The sequence below is a fragment of the Nycticebus coucang genome, chromosome 8 (assembly GCF_027406575.1).
Source record: "Nycticebus coucang isolate mNycCou1 chromosome 8, mNycCou1.pri, whole genome shotgun sequence".
NCBI lineage: Eukaryota > Metazoa > Chordata > Mammalia > Primates > Lorisidae > Nycticebus > Nycticebus coucang.
This window is the reverse complement of record NC_069787.1, coordinates 71,157,757-71,177,061: the sequence shown is the minus strand read 5'-3', so window position 1 is coordinate 71,177,061 and position 19,305 is coordinate 71,157,757. Positions and strand designations below refer to the sequence as shown.

The 19,305-nt window shown below is 38.9% G+C and overlaps 1 protein-coding gene across 1 annotated transcript in view; it reads left to right on the top strand.

Annotated features, from left to right (window-relative positions):
* The window catches only part of NEK10 (NIMA related kinase 10), a 250,365-nt gene that overhangs the window by 17,130 nt on the left and 213,930 nt on the right, over window positions 1-19,305 (top strand). Inside the window, exons 2-5 of the mRNA XM_053600397.1 lie at window positions 4,167-4,277; window positions 4,553-4,613; window positions 11,159-11,289; window positions 13,303-13,401. Coding sequence (XP_053456372.1) covers window positions 4,204-4,277; window positions 4,553-4,613; window positions 11,159-11,289; window positions 13,303-13,401 — 365 coding nt within the window. The 5' untranslated portion in view covers window positions 4,167-4,203. The remainder of the gene's footprint in view (window positions 1-4,166; window positions 4,278-4,552; window positions 4,614-11,158; window positions 11,290-13,302; window positions 13,402-19,305) is intronic.

Genomic DNA, 19,305 nt, shown 5'->3' with positions numbered 1-19,305 from the left:
ACTGAGCCCTTTTAGGACACAAAGGAGCAAGCCGGGAATATGGGAGGGGAAGGGCAAGCAGAAACTGCCAAGATGTTTAGGCAAGAATTGGTTGGCATTTTCATGGGCACAAATTGTCTTAGTCTGTTTTATGCTGCTGTAATAGAGTAGCACAGACTGGGGTTTATAAAGAATACTTCCGGGGCAGTGCCTGTGGCTCAAAGGGGTAGGGTGCTGGCCCCATATGCCAGAGGTGGTGGGTTCAAACCCAGCCCTGGCCAAAAATTGAAAAAAAAAAAAAAAAAAAAAAAAAAGAATACTTCCGGAAGCTAGGATAAGTGGAAGATGAAGGTGCCAGCAGGTTTGGTGTCTGGAAAGTGTGCAATCTCTGCTTCCAAGATGGTGTCTTGAATGCTGCATCTGGAGGGAAGCAACACTTTCTCCCTTGGCAGAAGAGTGAAAGAGCAAGCGAGCACCTGCTCCTTCTTTAAAGGCACTAAACCCACCCAGGAGGTCAGAGCCCTGATGGCCACTCTCACCTCTCAGAGGTCCCACTCGCCTCCTAATACTATTACAATGGCAATTAATTTCACTGTGAGTTTTGGAGGGGAACATATTTATGGGTTCATTTTTCTCCCTAGAGAGCCGCATGACTGAAGTTCAGTGAGCAAGAGGGAGAGGGCAGGAGGCAAACTCCGAGAGGTGAAAATCATGGTTAAAAGCCAAGTGCAATAGAAGCCCACAGAAAGATTGTAAGCCACAGACTGGAATGATCTGATTTACATTTTTAAATGACTGCTCAGGTTCCTGTGGCTATAGAGGGCAGGGATGAAGGCAGAGAGACCTATGAGGGGGCTGTGGCAGTGCTCCGGCCAAGAGAAAATGGCAGCTTGGGGGATGGTGTTGGCAGTGGGAGTGGAGAGAAGGGAAGGCTGCTAAGTTTTGCTGGTGGCTTAAATATGGGAGTTAGAGGAAGGACAGGGATCAAGAATGTCACCTGAACTTTTGTCTAAAGAGGCAGGGTGGTGCCAGTTTCCAAGATGGGGAGCTCTAGGGGAATTTGGTATAAGGATGAGGGTCAAGAATTCCATCTGGGCTGTGTTGAATTCGGAATACCCATTAGATACCCAGAAGGTGACTTTGTGAATTCAGGACATCAGAGCTGGACATAGAAATCTAGAAGTACAAATGGTATGTAAATCCATGGAACTACATGAGATCCCTTAGGGACAGAGGGTAGATAGAAAAGAGGGCCAAGGCCTGAGCCAGCTCCTAGGCCAGGAGGACATGCTGGTGTTTGGAGAGGCCAAGAAAAGAGGAGGAAATTTGACTCAGTGGTTGAGAGCTATTGCAGTAGGCGCTCTCTGCTCAGTTTTTAGCCACAAAAAGATTCTTGTACCCTCATTATCCACAACTCTTCCACATGGGGTTGATGATTGTAGTGGATAATGCAGACACAGAACCTCTTCGATCCCTTATGACTGTGTGTCCTGGACTTTGGCTTCAGTGTTCTTTTGCTTTTAACCGCTGGTTCCTGTGTCTGTTTGTTTAGAGGACTGTCCCCAAGCTTCTGAAGTCTTTTTACCCCCAGGCACTCACAGTCACAGTTATGATTGGCATTACAGGACTATGAGAACCAGACTCCCTTTTTTCAGATGTGGACAACTTTGAGACATAACCTTCACTTCAGAGCTAATTCAGAATGGAATCAGAATGAAGCTACCCTCTGCAGAGTTTTTGTCTTAGATAGCACCCCTTGCCTGGCCTCTCTTGGGAACAATTCCTTAATACATTATCTGCCTCTCGGACCTGAACTGTTCCCCGCCCCACAATGTTGGATTATAGACATTAGCGTAGTATAATTGTGATTGTTAAAGTAGGATTATATTAAATATTTTAATGCATTCTCAACTTCTCAAAGTGTTTTTTTTTTTTTTCCCAGAATAGTTTCCATTATAACTGCCATTAAGTGGAAAGGATTTTGTTTTTTATCCTAAAGGCAATTGTCTGTTTCTACTGATAGCGGTGAATTTGTTTACTGTTTAATTAAGTGAAACATTTCCAGAGAGTTGTCTTTATTCACTCTTCCAGCTCACCGAGTACATGTTAACCCCAAACTGATAAAACTATGAGATGATTATTTTCTATTCACACAATCAGTCAATAAAATACAGAGATTAAGCAAGAAAATGAGACAAGATGTTTACCAGTATTTTGATAATTGTTCTTCTAGCAGAAGAACGTGTGAGCTTTTCCACACGTTTTCATGTACTTATCATTGGGCCTTTCATTTCCTTCTTCTAAAACAGCCTGTAGCTATGGTTTGAGCAGGAATTCGAGACACACAGCAGGCCAGTATGTCCATGTAGAATTTTCTCTCTGTCCTTGAGGGATAAGTAAAATTAGATTCTGTTTATTTTGACCGAATTTTTATTTTAGATTTTTTGGGGCATTGTAACATTTATATGATATATAAAAAGCACTTGGGTCTTTCGGTTTTAAACATTAATTTAAAAATCCTCCATTCTTCCTACCTCCACCTTTTCTTCCTTTCTTCTTTCTTTTAGAGTAAAACTTATGCTAAATCAAATTTCTATCTGAGCACCTCATAAAACAGGTTTTGAAGTTCATAAGTGGGTTTTTCTCTCCTGAGGTAGAAACCTGTGGTGCTTCTTTTACCTTCGTCAGTTTTAATTCTGAGGCTAGGTATAGTAAAAGTTTAGTAATACTTGTTGAATGAAGGAATCCATGGCATTATACCCTAGGTACAATACTAAAGTATCGATACCGTTCCTTTTTTGATTGTGCACTTGTGATGAGAGCCTTTGTCTCCAACTCTTAATTTCAATTCTATCTCCTGTTGGTCACCAATGACAACTATATTGGGAAAACCACATTTAAATTCTTAGATAAACTCTCCTTGTGTATTTCATAAAATTAAATTTCACTAGACTCTTTTGCAGTGAAACAACTATTGGTACATTCCTTTTGCCTCTAAATACCTCTAGAACACTTGGATTTTGACCATAGCTTTCACAATCCATTAAGGCATGCAATCATAAGGCAATAATGCATACCTTTTCATGCCTGAACAATGCATTGAAGTCAAACTGTGACATTGAAGCACAGTTGAAAAATTTTGCATCCAATTAAATTAAATTAATAACACACTTAATTTTATATTTTCTTTGTAATTAAAAGTATGAGTATCTTCAGTTTTCCTTTTCTATTCTGGAAACTAAACCAATTGAATTAGAAATTGTTAAAAAAAGAACATACTATTCTTGATCTATTGGCAAACTATCTTTTGAATGGAAGTGGGAAATAATATTAAAATTAATTTTAGGAAGGGTGAATGTGATGACTCTACAAAGCTTAATTGAGGAGATTGAGATGCCTATTGGCTGTATTTCCAGGTGGGCCAGCCTCACTGCCAGATGTTGGGTGAGCTCAGGAGCTGTGCAAGACTGGCCCACGTTTTCCAGAAGAGCTTATGACTGGAGTCGACCCGTGTAGGGTTTCAGATAGCAGCTCAAAAGCTTTAGGAATTCTGGAAATCCACCAGCATTTTGTATGTTACCCTCAACACTGAGAGCTTATTTGTGAGTGGGTGAGGTTTTCTCTGAGAGTCTTAGGGAAATGACTCATGGTGAGGGAAAAACCCTCTGAACTGGGAATCTTGTTGAGAAAGACAAGTAAAGCATCAGTTTGGCTTTTAAGTATTTGATTTTATATATATAAAAAATTTCATATATATGTGTGTGTGTGTGTCTGAAACTTAAAAGTAGGGCCACCTTTTTGATATGTAGACCAATACTTACTGGGGCAACGAGTCAGGATACTTGAAATCAAGGATGACTCAGAAAAAATAGGCTTATGGGCTACTATAAAGTAAACCATAAATAAGTAGTAAATGGTATTCATATTAACACTTTTATTGGGTGGTGCCTGTGGCTCAAGGAGTAGGGTGCCGGTCCCATATACTGGAGGTGACAGGTTCAAACCCGGCCCCAGCCAAAAACTGCAAACCGCCCCCTGCCCCCCCAAAACACTTTCATTATTGTAGAAATAAATGTTTGTTTTTGCAGGTTTAAATAGATATTTTATGTGAATTTTGTACATATTAATTGAAAGTATTTTGGGGCATATCACCCAACTAAAATTTTCCCTCCTATTTACTTTGAAAGGTATGCAATGTTAATTCTGAGGCATTGATGTTCTACAATGCCTGATCAAGACAAAAAGGTGAAGATCACGGAGAAATCAACAGATAAAAAACAGCAAGGAATCGTTGCCAGGTAATCCCATACTGCATTTGCTAATTATTAACTTAGGCAGTAGCTACTGAACATTTTTAATGGCTCTCTGAGAAATAGAGATGACCCTTGACAGCTGCTTATAGTATTTACATTTACATTTGGATCATTTTTTAGAGTCCTAAAGGAAATGTTCAGTGTTTATACTTTTCAGTCTATAACAACAGGCCTCCAAGTGGCAATGCCATCAGGGGGTAACATGAACTTGTTTGCCAGGAGCCTTCTGTGGTTTGACATTGTGTTATTCTTTCTCCTAGGGACTATACAGATCTTAAAAGACTTCGGTGCCTTTTGAACGTTCAGTCAAGCAAACAACAGGTAGTGTTTTCAAAGAATGTTCATGGGATAATAAAAGAGAAATCACCTGTTTTGGAGGGATCCATTTAACATCTTCATGAACAACATGTTTACTTTTCTTTGCTGTTTCACTTTTTTTCTCTTTCTTCATCTGGATGTTTCTCTCTTGTCTGGCTCAGGCTCTACCAAGGTTTGGCACCCACAGCCATCCTTTCAGTCTGGGCTCTATTTTATCTTATGCTTATCACCATGTGTTCCGATTAGCAAGCTTTTCCTTTTCGGAAAACAGCATACTTTTTTATTGAATGCCGAACATTTGGCTCTTCACAGCTTTAGGGGAACTGATTTTTCTGAAGAACTGTTTACCATATTTTCCTCCTTCTCCCCCAGCCCTGGTAACCCTACTGCCTTGCTACAGAACCACTCTTGAGGCTTTCTGCAAATTATATACCTGACCCAAAAGAAGGGAAAGGAGTAAGTTTTGGCCATTTTTATAAGAGCATTTTAATATTTCTATAAGATAGAGAAGGAATGGCATCTCTGCTTGAATTCATCTCTCCACTTTTCTTTTTGGTTTTGTTTCTGTAAGACTTTGGAAAGTGAAAAGATTAGAGTCCATAAATGGAAGTTTGGGGAACAACATAGCAATGCTAATCATAATGGTAATAAAAGAAACTTATTTATCCCCATCAACCAGTAAATGGCAGGGAAGGGATTGAACCCTGGTGTTCTGGCTCCAAAGTCTGCTATATTGTACTTGTTTAATTAAATTTGTTTAAGAGCTCATGTGGTTGGTAATCCAGCTCTGATGATTTTGGTTATAGCAACCAAACCTACTAGATAACTGTAGAATTTTAATCTATTTATTTGTACTAGAGAATGACTCTTCTTATGATTTGATGGCATCTAAAGGGCAAAGAATGAGAGTTCACATTTAGGGAACGCTTACTCTGTGCCTGGTGCACTACCTGCGTCATCCTGCTGAATTATTACAGCTCTCACTTTACAGATGAGGAAACGAGAGCACAGAAAAATTAAGTGACTTTCTCAAGATCATACAGCCTGCTAATGGTAGAGTACAGTTCTGAACCTAGACACTCTATCTTTATAATGTGTGCTTCTAACAACTGAGATAACTTTAAAACGACTTGGGAAATTAAAGTTCAAAAAACAGTTTGGGGAGCATTGACTTTGAGTAAACGTGGCCTCCAATTATCTTTTTTCCTGTGAGTCCCTTCTTCTGTATTTATGTTCCAACTTCCCAGGAACTCTTTTCTTTTTGTCTATTTCAACAATCTGTCTTGCCATTGTCTATCTCCATATTGCTAAATATTTTTCCTGTCTCCCTGCTCACGTAAACTTAATGAATGATTGTCCTAAACCAAGTCCATTCTTTCTTACAGAGGTAAGCAAGATGACTCAGCCTACGGTGTTGGGTGTAGTTCCCATTCTTTCCCACTGTACTTCCTACAATGTAACCATAATATCAAAGACTTCCACTGTTTATTTTACTGATCTCTTCTCCCAAATTTCTTTCTTATAAAATCTTACTTATTTCTAAGGGCCATATCTACCCCGTTTCCCCGAAAATAAGACATCCTCCGAAAATAAGACCTACTTACAGGAACGATAAGACGTCCCCTGAAAATAAGACCTAGCGCATCTTTGGGAGCACACCTTAAAATAAGACACTGTCTTATTTTTGGGGAAACAGGGTGATACCATCACCTGTACACATCTTCCTTTTCCTACGTAATCTCTCTCTTCCCAAGGATTTTTCTTTCAGGGCCGTAATATTATTTTCTCCCTGCTTTGGAATCTCTTGTCTCCATTTCTTATTTCCTGACAAGATCATACATTTCCTAATGTCAACATCTATTTGACTTTTGCCTCTGGTTCATTGTATACGTGAATACTTGGAGAGTTCTTGGCTAGTTTTTGCTAAACTGAATTATGACGTAAGAAATTGGGTCACCCTATGAATATGGATAACCTCCTGACTAGGAGGTTTTAAAATTTTTTTTGGCTTTTGTTTTCCAACTTTGCGATTTATGCTCACTATATCTATTTGTCCCCATCCTATGCCACATTTCCTTTTAACACCTGGCAGTCTTAAAATTAATTTAACGATTTTCTCCCCTTTAACCAATCTTAGAATTTGCAGTCTGTTGTCTGACAGATTTACATGGCACACCCTTTTGTAAAATATTGCACATGTACAAGAGTACATATTTGTAAAGCTTGAATTATTCAGAAAATAAATGGCCTTAAGAAAAAAAATAAAAATAACTGTCCTCAATTAGATGAAGGTCCCGAGGTTCACAAAATTCATGTCTAATTCTGTTTATAAAACTTTCGTGCATTTGTAACTTTGAATAATAAACATCATTCTGAGTACTCTATTCTCCTTTTGGTAAAATAATGTGGAGACACTGATGAAGAAGGAAGATAGTGAAGAAAATAACTCAAGAATTTATTTATACCTTGCTTGTTCCAGAAAGAACATAAGGAGCTTATAAAGATACAGAAAGTATGACAAGTTATTGTAAATTAAAACCAGAGCCAAAAATAAAAGAAAAACAAGGTTGGAAGCAAAGTAGAGTTAGGGTCAGGCTGAATTGCTTTACAAAATATGCAAGTGGCCACACATTTGGCTCTGAAAATTTCAACAGGCTATTTGAATAGGGAAACCTGGAGTTAAGACCTACTTACCTGAATTTCTGCTCTAACAGGATGTGGCCTGTTTTTTTTTTTTTTTTTTTTTTGCATGAGCTGAAACATGGCCAATTATGGGTTACAGAGGAAATCTACCTTGTGGGTTTAGGCGGAGAGTACAGAGAACTGAGTGCTCTTCCTTTGAATCTGTAGTGAGCCAGGCCACTTCCCTCATTGTTCCATTGCGTTCCAGTTTTCTACTTTTGCTCTTTGTCCTGATTGTATATTCTGGGTAGTTCTCTGTATCTTTGTTCACCAGATTAGAGTCTGCTGTTCTATAGGACAGTCTCAGAGTGTGACAGAACTGGGGACAGAGATACACTAAGGCAGAGAGGACCCCTTCAACCTAAGCAAGATCAGAATGATCATAACCTAGAGAAACTAAATTATTCCAGGAAAAGAATTGCTCTTGGGTTGTTGTGGCAAAATGAAACCACACAGTTGATTGAAGACTTCACCAGAGGTGTCACAAATCTTGAAGCAATCTGCATAGGGCTGGAATTCAGATTTCTACCTCCTACATTTAGAGCCATAGGAAGCAAAGAAATTTGTGGGCAATTTTAAAAAAAGATGGAAGAAAGAAAAACATCGATTCATTAGTTGCCTTGAAATAAAAGAGATTTTGGCAGATGCTATGGACAGGGAACATGAGGCATGGTGGTTCTTGTGCTCAGAGAGCCCAGGGGTAGCACCAGTGGTTAAGGTACAGGGTAAGACAGGATCCTAGGTGAATGGTGTGTACCGTAAGTGAATGGATTTTGAGGAGAAAAAGGAGGCAACTTTCAGTTGAGTGGCAGGGAAGGAGATGGTTCCTGATTAATGGTGCAATTTTCCATCAGTGGAATTGATGGGGAAAGCATTCTAAGTGAAGTGAGTAAAATAATTTAGTATCATCTGGAAATGACAAGCATTTAACTAAAATGGTGAAGAGACATTTCTATTTGAAGTAGTTCAGTAGAGGATAAAGCTAGGTGACACTGTGCAGTGTCTGAAGGCCCATCTAGTAACTTTGTATCTGATCCCAAAGTCAACAAAGAATGTCAGAATTTCCAAGCAGAAGTGACACGATCATGCTTTTTAGGAAGGCTCTGAATGATGCAGCCTTTCCTTTAATCTCAGCTCTTCCCTTTCCACTGATGTTGTTCAAGCTATACAGACACTGTCCAGGATTCAGAGCACACGCTGCTCTTCTCTGCCTTCCAGGAGACTCTTGACATTCTGGTCCATGGCCTGCTCTGTCTCTCCTTTACTTTGCACCACAACAAACCCTTGTTTACTAATTTTACAGCATGTTTCTCATGCTTATTTCCTGACTACAACACCCTTCTCCCCACCATAGGACTATAAAGTCCTTGAAGTCAGAGGCCATGACAGATGGGCTGAAAGGATGAAACCCACTGGAGATGGTTTACCAGATGAATTAGTTGAGCAAGGAGACTGGGGAAAAAGTGAGCATTCTTTCCATATCTTCACATTTGGATCCCTATTATATGCCAGGCTCTGTGAAAGGTGTAAAGAACACGATGATAGATAGATGTAGTGCTGCCCTCATGGTGCTTTTTCAAGGGAAAAAGGCTGTTGTGTAAAGTAGACATTGTACTAGTCTGTGATAGTTTTGGTAGAGAAGTAAGCATGCTACTGCCACCAGGGAGGGAGTGAACAGCTCTACCCAGGAAGGCTTGGGCAGGTGCTCACAAAGAGGATATTTGAGCTGATCCCTGTTACATGCCCAGGTTTGGAGAGGTTAGACACATAGTTTCCAAGGAATTGTGGCACCAGGAGAAAAGGCTTTAGGTTTTAAACCAGTTTCTGAACTTACATGCTTTTATGTGAAGATGGCTGGTTGCTTCAAGATTCCTACTTAGTTCTTGGTCTTTGCAGCTGTAGATGCCAAGACCATCTTATCCACTGAGTCTTCATAAGTTGATTTCCAATACCAGCTGCCTGCTGTCCCCACAGGGGTAATGGCTGTAAGCTGCAGCTTCCCACGCCTCCCCCTTGTGTGGCCTGGGCTTCCTTTCTCTGTGCTGGCTATCTCGTCTCTTGCAAACAGTATTCTGGGAGTTGTGCTAATGGCAAGGGGATTGAAATCCCTTGGGTCTGGAAAAGTCACTTCCTGTTTGCTGTGTATCATGACATTTCATATATAACATGAAAAGTTTGCTTGTCCTGTGACTTTATTTTTAATATCATTTGGGTTATCAGTTCATGTTTGGAAATCACCTAATTTATAGTGACATATTTTATTCATTTAACAAGTTTATATGAAGATTAAAAGAGTATTTATGAAGCACTTAGAACTATGCCTGGCATATGATAAGTACTTTATAAATAGTAACTCATTTCATTTTATAATAACTCTGAGTTATATTATTATTACTATTTCCATTTTAATGATGTAGAAACTGATGCACAGAGATTAAGTACATTTTCCAAGACTGTGCAACTGGCTAATGGTTGATTTGAAACCATGGAATCTGGCCATGGAATTTGTTTTCTTTCTTTTTTTTTGAGATAGAGTCTTACTATGTCTTTTTTTTGAGATAGAGTCTTACTTGGTAGAGTGCTGTGGCATCACAGCTCACAGCAACCTCAAACTCTTGGGCTTAAGAGATTCTCTTGCTTTAGCCTCCCAAGTAGCTGAAACTACAGATGCTTGCCACAATGACCAGCTATTTTTTTATTGCATTTGTTTAGCTGGCCTGGGCCTGATTTGAACCCGCCACCCTCAGTGCATGTGGCTGGTGCCATAACCACTGTACTATGGGCGCCAAGCCTGTTTTCTTAATACTAAGCATTGCTGGCTAAAGTGCCTATATCTTTTTGTCTTACAATGGTTGTAGACTGGCTGACTGAGGTAGATATTAAATGGAATAAGAAAAACGCAATATAGTATAGCTTTATTTGATAATTATAAAGAATAAAGTAATTTACTGAAAATATATCTTTTTGTTATATTATGCTTTACTTATCTCATCTGTTATAATTTAACTACTCTTGGAACATCTTATGCTCAAATTTACTGTGGAACTAGAAAAAAATCTCAGAAAAAAATCTTATCCCATTTGTAGCTAAATATTGCTAAGTGAAACTACTTGAATACTGATAATTTGATTGTTACATGAATAATTAACTAGTTTATATTGCAAATGGACACACGGTTAAGTTGTTGTAGTTAATTTTTACTTATGATGAATTCTGTAATAGATTTTAATGTCTTTCATAACTGTGATTGAGTAATCAAGATGTTCAGACTGATTATAAGTGATAAAATCTTTATTGTTACATCCTAACACCTGGCAAGCAGTATGTATACTTGGAAAATGCTGAAGAAGGAATGAATGCCTGATGACTCATCCTCAATTTAGACATGCCACTCTATACCAGAGTGTTCTACCTGGATTCAGGAACTCTTTAGTCTGGATGCACATTTGAATCACATGAGAAGCTTCAAAAACTCCTGATGCCCAAGCCTCCCTACAGCTCTGTATCCCCAGCACTATTTTAGATGCTAGGGAAACAGCATTGAGCAAAAAACCAGGGAATTTCCTATGTCTGTCGAGGTAACATTATAATCAAGGGAAAATGAAAATACATAAATCACTGTAAGATATAACGAGTAATATTACAAGCTATGAAGAAAAAGAATCCAACAAAAGATAGAGTAAATGTTTAGATCAAAGATATTTAAATCTCAGAGATTCCCTATTTGTGACCTGGCTACCATCTTTTTCGGCCTGGAGTAAAGACTTGTCCTCTTCATCCTTTGCTCTCCCTCCCCACATCACGTTGCTTTCTTTATCCTGTGTTGAATTGTGACCCTCATGGACTCTGTGCTTCTATTTCTGTAGCTTCCAGCCATTAACTTCGATAGTGCCCAAAATAGCATGACAAAGTCTGAGCCCGCCATCAAGGTGGGTGGATACAGAGCTCGAGGTCAGTGGCATGAATCCACAGAAGCTGTTGAACTTGAAAATTTTAGGTAAGAAATCTAGTATCTCTGTTGCCTTCAGCAACCTATTCTAGTTAGTCCAGAGTTTTATTTATCATAGGAGCTAGGATTGAAAATATGTTTCAAAGTTTACCATGGAGATGCCTAATATTTATTAGTTAGTGCTTAAACCATTCCCAGAAATAATGTGTAAATAACAAGCTTCTTGGTTTACAGGTGGAACTGACCTGGGAGTTACAGACACTGTGCTGACACATAATCTGGCATTTGCTCAATGAGGAAGTGGTTCCAGATACTTGACCTGGCTAGGCTGATTCTGATCTTGGTCTTAGCTTTGGGTCTGACTGGATCTTGCCAGTAATGAGAAGGCATAAAAAGAAGCTATTGCTGTGAACAGATGTGGTGGTTAAAGAATGTGGTTGTCAAAACAACTGAGGTTTTGAGTTGAAGGGATAGCAACTCACCGTTAAAGTTAAAGTATCTGCTGTTGTTTATCTCTGTTGCCATGTAGACCTTTTAGAAGTTGCACATTCCCAGGGGCCACTCCCCTTTCAGAAGCTGGTTCTCTCAGTTTTACACTGTGCTCAGGTCACTTGGCACTAAGTATCATGTAAATAATGAATGGCATGAAATATGCATATAAACATTTGAGATGATCATTTGTTTATTTGGCCTAGATTTTATTTCCCTGTCATTTTATGACAATGAATTTAATAGTCTAGAAAAGCCACGTGACATTACATGGGTTCAAATTTCAAAGATATATTTTTCAGCGATGAACACTTAATACTTTAAAAATTGTTATATATTCAGTTTACCAGTATCCAAGTAGAGAAACCATTACAGGCCAGGCATGGTGGCTCCCACGTCTAGCACTCTGGGAGGCTGTAGCAGGAAGATTGCTTGAGCTGAAGAGTTTGAGAACAGCCTGAGTAAGAGCAAGACCCTGTCTCTACTAAAAATTGAAAAACTAGCTGGCTAACAGGGTGGAAACCTGTAGTCCCAGCTACTTGGGAGGCTGAGGCAGGTTTGCTTGAGCCCAGCACTTTGAGGTTGAGAGAGCTATGAGGACACCCCTACACCTGGCTAGGGAGGGTATATGCCGTCTAATGGCATCTGAACGAGTGTGAAGGCATAAAGTTACAGAACTTGCCTTTGAGGTAGTATATTCATGTATTTCCGTTTTATTTGGCCTACATCTCAAAATTAATTTTTTAAATTATGCACAAAATATTATATTATAAATTCATAGCAATGCAACCTTTCTGTATAGTATTTCTTATTTTCTCCAAGTTTTAAAGTGGAATTTTTAGGGTTTTTTTTTTTAAACCTCCTCAGTGAGCTATATTATCAGTAAACTCAAGTTGAAGCTGGAATATCTCAAAACTTTGCTAGAAACATGCCCCCCAACCCCCATAACATATGAAATAACTAACCAGTCAACACAGCTGAAGGAATGCAGACTGTGTTTAATAAATCCCCATTATCCAGGAATTACATGTGACAACTAAGCTGATGTTGATAGCTTGGTCAGAGGTAACATGTGTTTGGAAAAGGCAAAGGGAGGGTATTCTTCTATTCCTGTTCACCCAACTTTCTAAATAATGTGCCCCAATAATTCTTTATCTCCATCTACTCCTTTCTTCCCTCTAACTAATTTCTTTTTTTTTGTTTTTTTTTGGTTTTTGGCCGGGGCTAGGTTTGAACCCGCCACCTCTGGCATATGGGACCGGCGGCCTACCCCTTGAGCTACAGGCGCCACCCCCCTCTAACTAATTTCAATAGCTAAGTGTTTGCAGGGAATAAATTTAATAACATGATAAAAGAAAATACATATGCTTGGCTATAATTTATATTATTAATTTATAATTGGAATTCTAGTTCCTATTTTGACAATTGATAATTGCCTTTTGCACAATGTTAAACCCAAGACTCCTTCAATCTTTGTCTGAATATAGATGGTCTTTGTCTGCACTGGTCTTTATCTTTGGCACAAACTAGATGATTTTTATTATAAAATGGTTTCTGTTTGTTTTATCTCAGTATAAACTACAAGAATGAGAGAAATTTCAGCAAACATCCACAGCATAAACTATTTCAGGAGATCTTTACAGCCTTGGTGAAAAATAGACTCATATGCAGGTAAGCTTTTCTTTGGAAAGATGAACATTAATGGCATGTGTCATACATCTTGTCTCTAGGATATAATTTAAAGTAGTTTGTAGGATAAAATCAAGCAAAGACCATTTACTTTTTTTTTTATTAAATCATAGCTGTGTACATTGATATGATCATGGGGCATCATTCACTAGCTTCACGGACGCAAAGACCATTTAAAAGGAGGTAAATCAGTAGGCATTGTAGATGATCTCATTAAAATCACTCTGAGTAGGCACTGAATTTTATGATAGGTGAGGTAAAATGAGAAAACACTCAAGTTATAGTGTTTTCTTTATTTTGAGTTTGACTACTCAAGAGGAGTTTATCAACAGGTCCTTGTGAGAGACATTGGGTAACACCTTGGACAAAATCTTCAGAGGTTTTGCAGTCAGTGTAATGACCGATTAGATGGGCTTCCCCAGTCTTGACCTTGAGATAAGAGAGGATGAGTGTGTAAAATCCAGTTAAGCCTCATAAACATGTTTCTTCTCAAGACCAACTCAGATGTTCCTTCCTCAATCTGTCTTAATATAGGTGCAGTGTTGGGACTGCAGGACAAAGATCAGTTAACAAGTCCTTTAGATTCTCTTTTACGAATATCAAGCATTTTCAGTGAGCTGTGACTGGTGCTGGATTGCAGTCACGGTTGAATTTTCTATTCATTCTGCACTGCTTTGTCTGAGATCTGGGTATGCTGCTGCTGAGATCTGGGTATGCTGCTGCTGCCACATGTGAAGGAGGCTCCCAATATTCCCTCTGTCTTTACTCTTTCCAGGAGGCTCAGACTTTCTTCCCACATGCATCAGTTGAGAAGATGCCTATAAAGAACCTTAAATCTTTCTTATCACTTTGGGACTCAATTGAGAGATATCATAATTCTGCCCCAGTGAGAATGGGAAAAATTATTCCTATTCAATATTTAGTGTCTTGATCAAAATAAAACTCTGACTTGTCCCAGGACAATAGCTCATTTTAAGTAGAACCGCAATCTGATGGGTCCTCCCTGATGAATTTGCTACTAAATGCTACCTAAGTGGTGGCCTAATGATTCCATCTTTTGGATCGAGCCATTAGTATTGCCAATTTAAGTACCAGTCAGTGACTGCCAAATAACAGTGATTTAGTTTAAAACAATATAGGATTGGGACTGTATCTGTCGTTGCTTTGTACTTAATTTGGGCATAGGAGTCTTAGACTGGCCAAGATGATACAAGATGCCCAAAATCTTTACCACGGTTATGTAATTGGGTCATACTTAGTTCTTGATGATAACTCAAAGAATTGTTCAAAGATTAACGAACACTGACCAATAAAATCTGAATAGTCTTTAACTATTTTTTCTCTTGAGCTTGAACAGAGTAGAACAATGGTGAGTAGCAGAATGTGTGAAATGGGGTTAGGAAGTAAAGTTCTTTAATTTTTCTTATGACAACTAACATCTTCAAGGGATGTCTAATAGACTATGTGCTGGGTAGGTACTTTGAGGAAGGCACCAAATACAGAAATTGTTAGGGAGAATAATTGGGCAAGAGTTGGCATCCATCAATTGAAAAGACCTTAAAAAAAAAGGACTTTACGAGATATCTTTTTAGGGCCTTTTCAAATTCTTAGTGATTAACAGAACTTCTTAGATCAGATGGAGTTACTGGCTTTTAACAGGAGCAGTGCTTGGGACTCTTCAAACTAGACAGAAAAGATGGTAGATCTCTTTGCTTTCACAGTACAAGAAGGACTTTAGGAATGCTGAACATCAAGAGCATCCTTTTATGTCATCCTGAGGCTGCTGACAGATTGTTATGTTTAGTTGTATTCTAAAAGCAGGGCTGGGAAAAGATGGCTTAAGTACAAAGGTCTTCCATTATGCCTCACCCCATATAACCTTGCTAAGGTGGCCAGGACCAGACTTTTTTCCCTCTCTCCTCTGACTTTAGACTAATAGAAGAATTATATCTCAGGGAGTTTTCTTCTTTTCTTTTTTTCCATTTTCTTTCTTTTCCTTTTTCTTTTTTTCTTTGATTTATTTATTTTCCTGCTCTGAGTGGAGTGTGGTGGCATCAGCCTATCTCACAGCAACCTCAAACTCCTGGGCTCAAGCGATCCTTCTGCATTGGCCTCTGGTGTAGCTGGGACTACAGACGTATGCTGCCAAGCCCAGCTAATTTTTCTGTTTTGTGTAGAGATAGGGTCTCAGTTTTGCTAAGCTTGGCCTTGAACTCCTTCCTGAGCTCAAGCAATTCTCCTGATCCTCCTGCCACCTCTTCCTAGGGTGCTAGAATCACAGGTGTAAGCCACCATGCACAACCCTCAAGGCCTTTTCTGATATGGCTTCCTATCCCTTTTCTTTGCAAACATCAGATTTAACACTGGATAGGAAGCTTAGATTCAGTTTAATAAACAAACTGGTGAACATCTGCTACGTTTAAGGAAGGGAGGAAACAAATGGTGGAGAAGGAAGAATGGGTGAAAATACAAAAATGAGTAGGACGTGCGGCCTCTTTCTTCCTGGGACTCAAAGTCTACTCTGATCAGCAAAACAATTATTCACTGTCCCAACATAAGGGAAAACATGGTAAATATATACAATTTATATTGAAACAGCTGAAGGCTGCATGAGATCAGGGTTGGGGGAGTATTTTGGCCCTTGGTTCAATTCTGGTTGAAGACAAGATTGGGCATTTTCAGGGTGTTATGCCACTCAGTTTCACATGGATAATGTGACTGAAAGGGAATTTAGTCTTATCTGTGAAGTTTTTCCCCCTTTAACCACTCCCAGAAGAGAGGGCTTCACGTTAGCCCCATAAAATGGATACAGACGAAGTTTCACTAACACTCCCAAAGTCTCATGTTTGTGTCTTTATGTACTTTAAAGCTTCTAAAGCCAGTTCTTTAGCTGGTTCCCAAAGTCCTTTAAGATCTTCCTTCTCTGCTCATCTCTTGATCCTTGATCCCAGTGTATCGTCTGGGCTCACCAAGGTCAGAGTGAAATTTCCATCCTTTGAAAATTATTCTTTCTTTCAACTCTCCTCTGTCTGAAGCACCCTGTCCCCACTTCTTTGCAGCCCTTTTATGCCGATTTTTTTTTCATGAAAAATGAAAATTTACCCATTATGTCACCTGTTGAAATAGTTATATTAACTCTCGCTATACTTCCTCTAATCTGTTAAAAATGTTATGAGTTTTTTCTACTTATTTGATAAATTATTATGCACATATAAAACTATATTCTGCTTTTATACAGAGTAGAGTTTTTAAAGGAGCTAGATTATTGGCTGAGAATGGATCTTGTCTTTTTGTCTCACTTTTAGTCTAAGCTTGACAACCTCAAATGTAGACATGATGTGTAATCCTTGAGAATCTAGGCTTTCATGTAGTCCTTAAGTAAATAATGATTCCTCTTTTAACTTGCAACAAATACCTATGTCTTATACTTTTACTTCCCATGAAATGTTATGTAGGGTTAATCTCACACTTAAAATGTGTACACTCACACACACACACATACAGTTGGCCTTCGGTATCCCTGGTTCTGAATTCTTGGATTCAACCAACTACAGATTGAAAATAATAATAATAATAATAATAATAAAACCCTAAAACCACAACAATAAAAAATAATACAAATGAAAACCAATATAGTATAACAACTATTTACATAGCATTTACATTGTATTAGGTATTATAAAAAATCTGGAAATGATTTAAAGTATTGGGTAGGTGGTGTGTAGGTTATATGCAAATATATACACAATACCATTTCATATAAGAACTTGAGCATCCTCTGGTTTTGATATCTGGGAGTGAGGAGTCCTGGAACCAATCTTCCACAGACACTGAGGGAACGATATATTCAAAAAATGTCACGAAATTATAGAAGTGGCATGGACCCTGAAGAAAATCTTGTTCAGGCCTCATTTGATAGCTGTTGAAGCTGAGAAGTTCAGTCCAAGGTCTTGAAGCAAAGTTGAACCCATGGTCCTGAGGTAAAGTCTTAGCAAGTACTGTTTTCTCCTATGCATTGCTGATTCCTTGGTTCTTTACTAATCAAGCCACATTTAAAATTTGTTTTGAGGTTAATGCCAGGGAAAAGTATCACTTGGTAATTATGTTCTCTATTTACTGCTATTTAGTACTGCTATTTAGTACTGCTTTATTTAGTACAGGGAAACTCATCCAATTGGATGTCTTAGGCAAGAAAGGGAAATGTTCCCATCTTTTCAGGAAAGACCTAATGGTCACAAGTAACCACCACAACCAATTTTAAACCTGGCCAGATCAATAAATGACAGTTTCTCATCAGTACACAAGCTTCTGAGAGCCAGACAATAAGTGACAGTCCTATTCTAGAAACCAAATTTCTACAGCTAAAAATCAACCAACTGGCTGGGTACAGTGGCTCATACATATAATTTCAGAACTTTGGGAGGCTCAGGCAGGAAGATAGCTTGAGATCAGGAGGTCAAGACCAGACTGAGCAATGAATATAGTAAGACACGCCCCCCCCCATCTCTATAAAAAAGAGAGAAGTTAGTTGTGCACGGTGTTGTGTGCCTGCTACTTGGGGGGATGAGGCAGGAGGATTGCTTGAGTGCCCAGGAGTTTGAGGTTGCAGTGAGCTATGATTGGCTACTGTACTTCAGCCTGGGTAAAAGAGGAGACCTTGTTTCTAAAAAAACAAAAAGCCAACTAATCCACCACAAACACTTTTGTGAAAGCCTGCCCATCCCTACATCCCCCTGTTAGTTTTGCTCCAAGAGACTGGACCTTACAAGTATAACTCTTCTTTGCTATAAATTCATCTTTAGTTTCACATACTGATTGGTGGACTCTTCCTTCCCTGGGCATCTCAAAGTTAAAATGCCTAAAACAGGCTTTTTGATTTTTCTCACTAAACCTGTGGGAAAACTTCAGCTTCAGTCTTCCCCGTCTAGAAGTCGAAGCTGCCAGCACCTGTCACTTGGCTAATCGTGCTCCCTGCCTTTGATGCTTGGGTCTCTATGTTCTGTTTTCAGCACTGCATCCAGAGGATCTTTCTAAAATCTCAATCAGATCACAGATCATGCCAATCTGTGCCCAGAGACTTATATTCACTTTACAAAATAAAAGTTTGAAGTCCCTGTTCCTAGTCTCAAAGACACTGAAAGTCTGGCTCCTGCTGTCTCTCTGACCTTAACACCCAGTGCTCTGTGTTTGCTCCCTCTGTTCCTGCCCCAGGGGCTTCCTTGCTATTCTTCGCACAGACCACAGTGCTTCTGCCTCAGGGACTATGTACTTCACTACTCTGCTATTCTGACCTAGACATCAGGTGCTAATCTTACTAGAGAACCCTTTCTGACTATCCTGAAATAGCCATCCAAGTACCCAGTAAATCCTTAATCTTGACTGTTGTTTACTAGCCACCACCTAGATATGTTTTTATTTGTGTTTGTCATCAGAATGTAAGCTTCAGGAGGGCAAATGCGTGGTTTTGTCCTCTACTCTACTCCTGGCTTATAACAGTGCCTGGCTGATAGTAGGTGGTAAGTAAATATTTGAAAGCACTCTGAAATTTTCATCAGTTACCTATAAGAAAGATCTAGAAGGAAGTCCTTTCTACTCAGTCTTCTGATTTTAGGGGCCAGCGTGAGCCCCTGGATAGACTTCAGATTAGGTACACATTCTGTGCTAGGGTTGGTGGAAGAAACAGGGAAAAAACAAAGACACATTAAGAATAGTGAAACAAGTCAGTAAGGATTCCTTAAATAATCATCTATGATGAACTTCTTCAGTTATATTCTTTTTTTTTAAAGTTTTTTGTATCTACTTTGATATGAGTGTTACTTTTTCAGCTATCAAAAAAATAGGACTCTGTCTTTTGAATTTGGGGTAATATTTATTGTCAAACAGGCT